Source organism: Saccostrea echinata, unplaced genomic scaffold, assembly GCF_033153115.1.
Source record: "Saccostrea echinata isolate AGI-Se365-2 ecotype Australia unplaced genomic scaffold, CSIRO_AGI_Sech_v1 ptg000054l, whole genome shotgun sequence".
Classification (NCBI taxonomy): Eukaryota; Metazoa; Mollusca; class Bivalvia; order Ostreida; family Ostreidae; genus Saccostrea; species Saccostrea echinata.
In genome coordinates this window covers 26,808,962-26,819,308 of record NW_026889803.1, presented here as the reverse complement: position 1 = coordinate 26,819,308, position 10,347 = coordinate 26,808,962, and the positions used below count along the sequence as shown (strand labels likewise).

The following is a 10,347-nucleotide window of genomic DNA, read 5'->3' as shown; positions in this document are numbered from 1 at the left end:
CTTTAGTATATGTATTAATGTCAATCCTTTAGTATGTGTATTAATGTCAATCTTTTAGTATATGTATTAATGTCAATCCTTTAGTATGTGTATTAATGTCAATCCTTTAGTATGTGTATTAATGTCAATCTTTTAGTATATGTATTAATGTCAATCCTTTAGTATGTGTATTAATGTCAATCTTTTAGTATATGTATTAATGTCAATCCTTTAGTATATGTATTAATGTCAATCCTTTAGTATATGTATTAATGTCAATCCTTTAGTATGTGTATTAATGTCAATCTTTTAGTAAATGTATTAATGTCAATCCTTTAGTATATGTATTAATGTCAATCCTTTAGTATGTGTATTAATGTCAATCCTTTAGTATATGTATTAATGTCAATCCTTTAGTATGTGTATTAATGTCAATCCTTTAGTATATGTATTAATGTCAATCCTTTAGTATGTGTATTAATGTCAATCCTTTAGTATATGTATTAATGTCAATCCTTTAGTATATGTATTAATGTCAATCCTTTAGTATATGTATTAATGTCAATCCTTTAGTATGTGTATTAATGTCAATCCTTTAGTATATGTATTAATGTCAATCCTTTAGTATATGTATTAATGTCAATCCTTTAGTATGTGTATTAATGTCAATCCTTTAGTATGTGTATTAATGTCAATCTTTTAGTATGTGATGTGTATAGATAGTATTACTAAACTATGGGGTAAAAAAATTATTACAGAAACAAGTGCCTGTGATATCAAACCCTTATTACATACGTTGAAAGCTCATCACTTTATGTTTAAGTCATTGCTTTCTTACATGATGTGAAATAATTTTCACACTTTATCTTAATTTAATAACTTAATGTCAAAAGTTCATTACATGATGTCAATTTATCATTATATTATGTCAACTCTTTATAACATTACGTTAAAGTTCCTTAAAGGGTGTGAATATATAATTATCATTTTATATTGATGTATAACATGTGAAATAACCAAGAAAAAGTTTGGAATTTTTTAATAAAATTACTCTCTCCTAAAAAAACTTTTTTATCTGAATTATCATACATTATACATTAACATCACCATAGTTTTGTTTTGTTCCATTTCCTGTATACTAGCTAGTACCTTTACAAATAGTCAGCCTTGTAAATCTGATGGGAAAGAAGGAGGAAGTGAATTAGTATGTTTTTATACATTTAATTTGGCTTTGCTAACAGATTCTGTTAAAGCAAGAGGCCAATGGGCCACAACTCTCACTGGAATCACTGTTTCCTGACAAATGAAATTTAATAAATATGGACTGTACATAAAGATAAGCTAAACCCCTTATTGTGATCACCATGCTCAACAATTTGAATTTTACAATATATAGAGGCTTTATGTCAGCATAACAATCTGTTGCCATTTTACTTGTGATTATGAACATACTTCTGTATAAAATTTTGTTCACCAATCTACTCAGTTGAGCTATAAATGATGAACAAGATATTTACTGATTGTATCAGTAAGACTCAATGTAAGCCACTATGGCCATTATGCAATTGTCTAAACTTGTTTTACATCTTGGTGACGTAGAGAATTTATATGACTATTAGAAATCACAAGAATGCAACATGTTTAAGCAGATGATTTTACCTAAATAAGTCTCTCAATCTATTTGAAATTCAATTTTAATTCCATCTGCAACACATCAGATTAGGGAGAAATTAAGATCAAGTTTTTGACTCGTTTTATATTTACCTGCAAAAATTCAATATCAGCTTTTTGGCATGATCGAACACAAAGAAGGGTTACTTTCATGTACAAGGTCAAGTTGAACCAGTCCTTTGACAGAATCAAAAAGCTTAATATCCAAAAAGATGTATATGTGTCATGTTATTTTCTTTGAAATAATCACATCAATCAATGAAAAACTTTAATACTGGACTAGTGAATTTTTTTGTTATCATCAATACATTTGCTCATATAGATTGCTGCTTGAGTAGTGACCTACATGAGTAGATCAGAGGATCTGGGCTGTGTTCAAGATCCTAGTGGCTATGTATATATATGTAGCCACTACTTTATCTTGAACAATATGCTAGCCTAGCCATAAAAAGCCTTAATTCATATGTGCATTCAATACGTCTAAGATATCTAGGCTAGGCAGCCATGTTTTATCTATCTGGACTGCATTCAAGTTCGGACCGTCTACGTAGCTCAGGTAGTTGCTATGATCTTAAATGCTAGCCACAACAGCGTTTTCATATAGTGCATTCAATACAACCAAGATATGTAATCTAGGAGCTAGGCTGCTATGATCTTGAACCAAAGGCACTTGTTTCTGTTTAACCCCCCCCCCCCCCCCCGAATAAATGTAACACAAGGTATGAAACTCCGAATTACATGGAATCTCCCCCTTCCCAGAATCGCAGTTATTTACACCTCAGAGAAAATGCACAGACAACACTGTTTATGGGGCTATCATTCAATTTATCTACGAAACCATATGTGGGGTGCTTGTTTTTGTTTTCTTTGATCTCCGTAATCAGCGTCAAAACTCTGCTCGCTGACTGGAAAATTCGTTTTACACCACGGAGATATAATTGGAGTAAAAAAAAATTATCCTGGCACAATAATACACTTTCATAAAGTGCCTATGTCCTGAAGTATCCCTTATCAGTCATTCACTGATTCAGTGATCATTGTTTAAGTTACGACTTTGATGATCCTTCAGTTCACGCCGCGAGAAAGTCCCTTTCAGAAAATATTTATGTAAAAACCATACTACCTACCCCAGTTTCAGCGCTGTTGAATATTATTTCAAGAAAACATAACACTGAATGAGTAAATCATCACTTTTTTTGTCCAGAACCTGCAACCGGAAGTTGAATGCTTTTTAACCAAAGAACTTGATCCCGATCATTATTCTCATCTACATCTACATAATACAGCGTTCCATCAAACCTGATGATTATACGCTGGCCCTGCGCAAACGGACCTCTAAATTTTAATTTAAAAAGTATAGATAAACTAAGTGCCATAGAAAGTATAAATAAACTAAGTGTTATGGAAAACAATTTACATTGTGCATGAAAAAGGTGCATGAAAAAGGCGATAGAGCAATACCATCTATCATTATCCCAGGACTGAGGTTTTTAATGAATTTTTGAACTATGGATTATTCATTGACCGAAAGTGCAATAACAATACCTAAAATTAAGATATTTCTTTTAATTCACGTTTATATATTTCCCGAGCTTTTTTTTTTCGTTTTTTAGCACCCCCCCCCCCCCCCCGTTGATTTTTTTGTCCTTGAAAACCCTTTCATTTGAACTCCAAAAAGGGCTTCAACAATCTCTACTGGTCAGAGACCAGAAGAATTTATGTGTCCTCGTCTGTCCGTCAAGCTGTTTGTCTGTACGTCCGTCTGTAAAGCAATTTCTCAAAACGATAATATTCCCACAATTTCGGTCTTATCTCAATAAGCATGATAAGATTGTACACAAGAAGATTTTACGAAGTTACATTGTTTTATTTCTCGATTTTTGGATATTTTGAAGAACAGTATTGCCATGATTAGAAATTTCTTTGATATTCCTTAGGTATCAGTTTCCCAGTTTGACGAAGGGTGTTGCCAGGATTACTAAAAATATAAAAAAAATCTGTTTTATTCTTTCAAAACTCTACTTCTCCTACAGTTTTGGTCTGATTTCAATAAGATACGTAAATCTCTACTAGTTTTTGGTTTCTAGAAACAAGTGCTGTCATGGTTAATAAAATAAATTTTCTGTGAAAATGTTACTTAGTTTTACTCCAATTTTATTAACACATACTACTCAATAAGACAGTTTTGGAGTGATTTCAATAGGACTTGGTGCATAAGTAAACTACACCAAGATACAGCTGGACAGATGGAATTTGGAAACCTATACAATCCCCACCTGAAAGCAGCTCTTGATATAATTAATCAATTAAATAATGAATTCAGCTAGCACGTATAATAAATTAAAAATACCTTTTTAATGTTTTAAACATTTATTTTTACCAAAAAAGGGCTCTCATCATATAAATTCACAGAATCTGACAAAAACGGAAATTGATAATAATAAAACAATACAAGCCAAGCATACATTCATATAAACAAGCACATCAACAATTTACCAACCACACTCCATTCATCACACTTTCAACATAATCTTTTCAATAATTACTATAAATTTTTTTTTATATTTTTTATCACAATAAAGGGTTTCATCCAACTATTTCATATAAAAAATAGTTTATATCTGATGTACATGAATTTATGACAGAATGCACAGTCAAACTTTTTACTATTCATGAACTTGTAGAAACATTAATATTCATGATCATGTAGAAACATTTACTATTCATGGTCGTGTAGGAACTGCTCCTCTGCATCTTGTAATACTGCATCAGAATTGAACAATTTGACCTGAAAAGTCGTATGTAAAAGGATGATATTATATACTAACAGTTTAGATCAATAAAAGTATACATAAATATATACAATGAATATACAAGGGTCATTAAAAAATATTTAAAATATAACTTTTTGTTTACGTTATACAACATTTGCATAACCAAATATAGAAATATTTTTACAATAAATCCTAATAATTTGAATAAAAAAAATCAGATATACATGTATCATGCATGGTAATGATGGTATATTTCAAAATTACTAGTATTCAGAATTTAAAGCTGCGCCGGAAAAACGGGGTCTAGAGCGTGTCAAAATTTAGTAATGTACTCTAAATATACTACTGGTGTACAGGTATAACGTCTATAGTGTTTATAGTCATATTTCTGTAAAATGGCGTTAAAACAGAGATATAATCATTAACACTCAAATTGAGCATTTTTACATCATATAGAAATTCAAATCAGGTAGTCCTCATTGATACGAGCAAAAAAAAATGACGTCGCAGGACAAAAACTTTAGTAACCTCATGGAAATGATGCTGAGCTCTTCATTGTTATGGGACTTGTGAAACCAGAGTTACCCAGTATAAAAAATTAAAATAACTGATGAACTAACTTATGATACTCGAAGTATTGTTAGCTAACTGTTAAGTGGTGTAGAAACTTTTTTCAGGAAAGGTTATCTTGGAGCTACAGGTTGTCTGTGAAATGTAGAGATGGAGCATGTTTGAGAGATTGGCATGATGCTATTTAGTATACAGTTACCGACCGAATGATATAGTTTTCATACAGTTAATGGTTTCAAAATTATAAAAAATGCTGCCGCAATAGAAATTTGGACTTTTTGACACCAACATCGTGCGTGACGTCTGTTTTTGACGTTACGTTGTTGAGTGCTCCGTGGTGACAAAACATGGTGATTTAAAATAGAGTTGCATGAGTTCCATCATCCCCACAATATCAGGGGTCTTGAGTCCACTAGTGGCCATGGGACCCCTGACAAACTTTATTCGCTTTTTAACGGTATGATTGCAGGGATGTCTTTTGAGGGAATTACAAATCCTGATTGTTCTTTACTCTGGGTCAATATCACGTTAAGCCTTTCAAAGACGTACACTTGCATTGAGGCATCGTCGCAAGCCACGGGTTTTGTATCAGTTCTGTGGAAATAGAATGGTCACAAACCCTTTCGCTTGCGACGATGACTGTTTATTTTCTGTTTACATTTTATGACAACTTATGAAAACCCCATTTGATTGGTGATTCCCAATGAGAGAAGCTGATCAAATGAAGTTTATCAGGTGTGACGGCTCCCACAATTAAGTGGACTCAGGACCTCTAAAGTTGTCAGGATGGAGTTCCGTTGATCAAATGAAATGAAACTGACACATTGAAAAAATAAATGTTTTTAATAGATATGATTATGCGTTGAATTAAATTTATTAAAAGTAATATGACAAAGCATAGATATCGGAAGCAAATTGAAAGTGTGTGTGTGGGGGGGGGGGGGGGGGGCTAAACCAACAAAAAAAACGTTTGTGGGGCTTAGCCCCAATTTTCAATGCCTAGATTACGTCTATCTTTGCAAAAATAAGTGGGGGCTTAGCCTCCCCCCCCCCCCCCGTGTTCCAAGGTCTATGCAAAGAGCGGTGTTTTCAATATATTTTTTTTAAAATGACCCTCTACATGTAATAATTAATAAAATATGCATTTTTAAATAAATGTAACATTTATTTCTGTCTGACTCTCTGAAAAGCAAAACATGATAAAAATTGTTGTATTATTGTGGAGAATGACCTTTGAACTCATGCAGTCTCATATCTGAATTCACTCGTTCAAATGTACTCTAAATATTCCAGGTATTCTTAGACTTTAAACAACAATGTCCATGGGTAACTACATTGTACATACTGTCTCATGATTTAGACACTGGTCATTTGTAATACATTAATTTTTTTGCAGACCAAAAATATATGTATTTAATAGCATGTTCCTCCAAAAAAAACATTGAAGCAAGGGTCCAAACCATTACATAATACATGATCATATCATATCTTATATTTCTATGACTTTAGATTAATAGTTTGCTTCATATTTTTTTTAAAGTTAATTTTAGGTTGACCCTCTGATAAGAGAGATAACTCTCATTGGGAAAGTTACTATATTTATTCCTTTATAAAACTGTCAAGCTAAAAATAATTTCTGTAAAATTTTGCCCCAAAAGGTATGCTGAAATTATGTGCATTTTAATTACAAATTGGATTTCTTTTGGAAAATCATCAGAGATGAAGCAAAATTTTATATGAGTGATCAGGGGGATGATGAATCTTAAAAATAATGCAATCTGACTTTTTCTTTTCTATGATCAATCTTTGTCATTTAGACCCATGTGGAAAAGTGAAAAAGCCACTCTCTCCTCAGGGCAATGGAACAAGACTATGAGGATAAGAAAATGCAAAGGATGACTGCTTGCAGAAACTAAGGTAGATAGCAATGGTGCTAATGCATGGGCTAGAGATTCAGTGACATTGCAAGAGTTTGAATTTAAATTTAGAATGGGGTTTACTTATGTTTTCACAAAAAATTCATATTTTTGAGAAAATATTGGAAGGTATGAATTTATTTAATTATTATAAAAATTATAATAAAATAGAAGATTAATATAACAAGTTAGTATAAAACTACAAAGTAAAAATGTGTCAAAATTTAAATTCAATCAAAATTAAGGGTCTGTAGGGTAACCTTTAACATTATATTTTTTTTTATTATTATTCTTAATTAATCTAAAAGTTGTACTTACATCAGGAATAGGGTATTTTGTTGGCTGTGGTGCTTCATCTCTATTAAAATCTTTCATTGCTCCACATTTTGCAATATCATTATTCCAGACACCTTCATATATCTGTCCAGTTGTGAGATAAAAAAATTTACCAGGGCCATTTTTCTTGTCATCTCGCCATGATCCTTCATATCGGTTTTCATTGGCTGAAATTTTAAAATTGTAGATGTTTCAGCCTTGTTTAGGAATGGTATCTCATTTGGTAAGTCTCTCAATTTTTTAAATTCATTTCTTAGTTCAATATTATACTATGTACTACTTAGTCTTTCAAAAGGAAAAAAAAAGAAACCATGATTTTTTTTAAAAACACTTTTTGGGGGGGGGGGGGGGGGGGTATTTTTCATTAAACAATGCTTATACAAAAAAATGAATGATACATGTGAAAATATCTGATGCCTTACTTAATCTAAGCATTCCTTGACCATTTCTCTGATCATCATACCACTCGCCCTCATATATTGTCCCATCTCCATAATACATTCTCCCCCAACCACTTCTTTTATCTGCATACCATTCACCCTCATAATATTCATCATCTGTATAAAACTGGGTTCCATATCCCTGAATAAACATAAAAAAGATACTATCTATGCACACTTGTGTCTGTTATGGTATTTGAAGTGCAAAAACAAAGCAGAAACATATTGAACACTTATATTTACACTCTTTTCTTTATTTATTTACTCCCTCAGTCAGTTTATATCATTTTAGATTACAATTGTGTTTTACTGATGCATGAAATATTTATTCCCCCATAAACAGGCATACTGTATATGTATACAGGTATATTTGTTTAAGCAGACTGAGCAGAGAACTTACATGTCTCATGTCATTTTTCCAGCCCCCAGAATATTCCTTCTTATAACCACCCTTTCCATCAGGCATACTGTATGTTCCAAATCCATTTCTTTTTCCTCGCTTCCAATCTCCATCATACAAAGCTCCATTCTCTTTCCACTTGTATGTACCCTTTCCTGCAATATTTAGAATGTTTAATATAATAAATATGAATTTACCTTCACCCTAAGCAATCGACAAACAAACCAATACTTACCGTCTTTCTTGTTATCGAGCCATTCGCCGGTATACTGATCCCCATTTACTGAGTACACGGTATGACGAACTCCCTTTTTCTGTGCCAAATAATCCCAGTCTTTCCACAGAGGTTCTTTATCTTTGGGTTGTTTTATATGAGGCATTTTAATTTTTACGTGAAATACCGAAATTATTATTTTTAAGAACCTGACAAAGGGTCCTTCTCTACACTTTTGCTACGGAGTTTCTATCATTTAGGCCCAAAATCGATGTTTACAAACAAGTACGGGAGATTTACCTCGGTTGCTATGGTACAGGAAGTAGTTTATTGACTTTCGAGCCCGATAAAATTCAAAACCTATAAATGATTTTTTTTAAAGGAAAAACTGTGTTATAATTACTGTTAAATCATTTAACGTGTTGTAATAATTATTAATTTGTTAAAATTTTTGAATTTCACCGAAGCTTTGTTCTCTTTTATTCCAACTTCAGCCGGAACATAGAACATAGGATATCAGTTTGCACGAATATTTGACTTGATTAACTTTGTCTCATTTTCTAACAAGTGTATATCAAAATATAGCAGAATAGGATCTGATGTATTCAATGTATTTATTTTTCTAGTGTAGACAGTATGTGGCATATATTGTATATATATATAACCAATAAATTAATAACCTGCTTAAATGGCACAGTTTATCATAAAATGCGAATGATTTTATGTACAAAATTTGAACATTACTTGGGTTTATTTATAATATGAAGGTATTTCTTCTTTGAGACTTGTAAATCTTTTAAAGAGAGCCAATTTGCTACGACCTTACTTGTCTCAAAAGGAATTGTATCAGTGTGTATTATTTTGATCGATTTTTCTCAAAATGCAATAATATACTTTTTTTTAAGTCAATATGATGATTTAGCCACCCTCGAGGTAAAATATTCACCTCGCCCGAATTATATTATTCAATGGTGTTTTAAAAACAAACCATGCCATCTGTCTTGAGTGTTTATATTCGTTGATTATTAAGTTGGAATTTCTTGATCTTTTTTTTTTGGTGTGATGTAGCAAAAACATTAATGTGATGTTTACCTAGAAATCGGGTGCACGTGAAATAACTTTTCATAAAACATTGTATCAATTTAATAGGTCTCGATCTACTTAGTCCAATTTAATAAATAAATAAATAAATAAATAAATAAATAAATAAATAAATAAATAAATAAATAAATGTTCACCTCGAAGGTCGGTGCAGGTGAACATAACTTTCATAACTAATTTATATCAATTTGGAAGTTAATTCTCGATTGCGCAATATGTAGGTTTTAAAAATGTTATGTTCACCTGGAACGTTTTGGGCAGGTGAACATAACTTAGTATGATATTTACTTAATATCTTGTACTTAATGGTATTTTTATATACCTTAGAGGGCCAATCTCAAACACTTAACAAAAACGGAAAATGATATCAGATATCGGAATATATGATAGGCTAGGAATTTATATGCTTTTGATCATAAGTAATTGTGACTAATAAAAATTCTCCGAAGGGGTTGGGGTGGGTGGGTTACACCATGCATTGGTCACGTGCCTCTGGTTTAAACCTGTGTCACTTAATATGAAAATTAGAGAATATTAAACCTTGCATTTGACATGTAGATTCATTTAAGACTTGTGAACAAGTTTTGAAGCCGACATCCATATTTAAATAAACTGATTTATTGTTTGTCATTATTTGCTAATGTCAAAATTCAATCAAACCAAAAACGTAAAGTATTCGGCATCTGATAAACACTTAATTATCCTGTGAAAATACCTGCACCGTATTTGTTGCATATTTTTAAGCTATTTGTTTTTCTCCCCAACATCTGAGATCATACGTCGAAAGCTTCAAATGAATACAATTCTTAGTGTCTGATGCGGTGACGCAAGGACTTTTCGTCAGCCGTGTATGAGGAAGCAGCACTTCTCATATTGACTTAATATGGCAGCTATAATACACAATACAATGTCACATTCCAAAAATTTCGAAATATTCTACATCCCC

The 10,347-nt window shown here is 31.9% G+C and overlaps 1 protein-coding gene across 1 annotated transcript; it reads right to left on the bottom strand.

The window, feature by feature from the left end:
- Positions 1-4,024: 4,024 nt before the first annotated feature.
- On the bottom strand, positions 4,025-8,606 carry LOC133205620 (MORN repeat-containing protein 3-like). Its single transcript, XM_061341460.1, has 5 exons — positions 8,322-8,606; positions 8,087-8,241; positions 7,669-7,828; positions 7,229-7,413; positions 4,025-4,438 (listed from the first exon to the last, which is right to left on the bottom strand). Exons 1-5 carry the CDS (start codon positions 8,464-8,466, stop codon positions 4,370-4,372), a joined length of 714 nt encoding a protein of 237 aa, XP_061197444.1. The 5' UTR covers positions 8,467-8,606; the 3' UTR covers positions 4,025-4,369.
- Positions 8,607-10,347: the final 1,741 nt, after the last annotated feature.

Excerpts from the sequence above, each read along its gene's own strand:
- LOC133205620 (XM_061341460.1), bottom strand. The coding sequence starts at position 8,466 with ATGCCTCATATAAAACAACCCAAAGATAAAGAACCTCTGTGGAAAGAC. Across the intron at positions 8,242-8,321 it reads GCTCGATAACAAGAAAGACG|GAAAGGGTACATACAAGTGG; the intron begins GTAAGTATTGGT and ends TAAATATTGCAG. Across the intron at positions 7,829-8,086 it reads GGAAAAATGACATGAGACAT|GGATATGGAACCCAGTTTTA; the intron begins GTAAGTTCTCTG and ends ATGTTTATTCAG.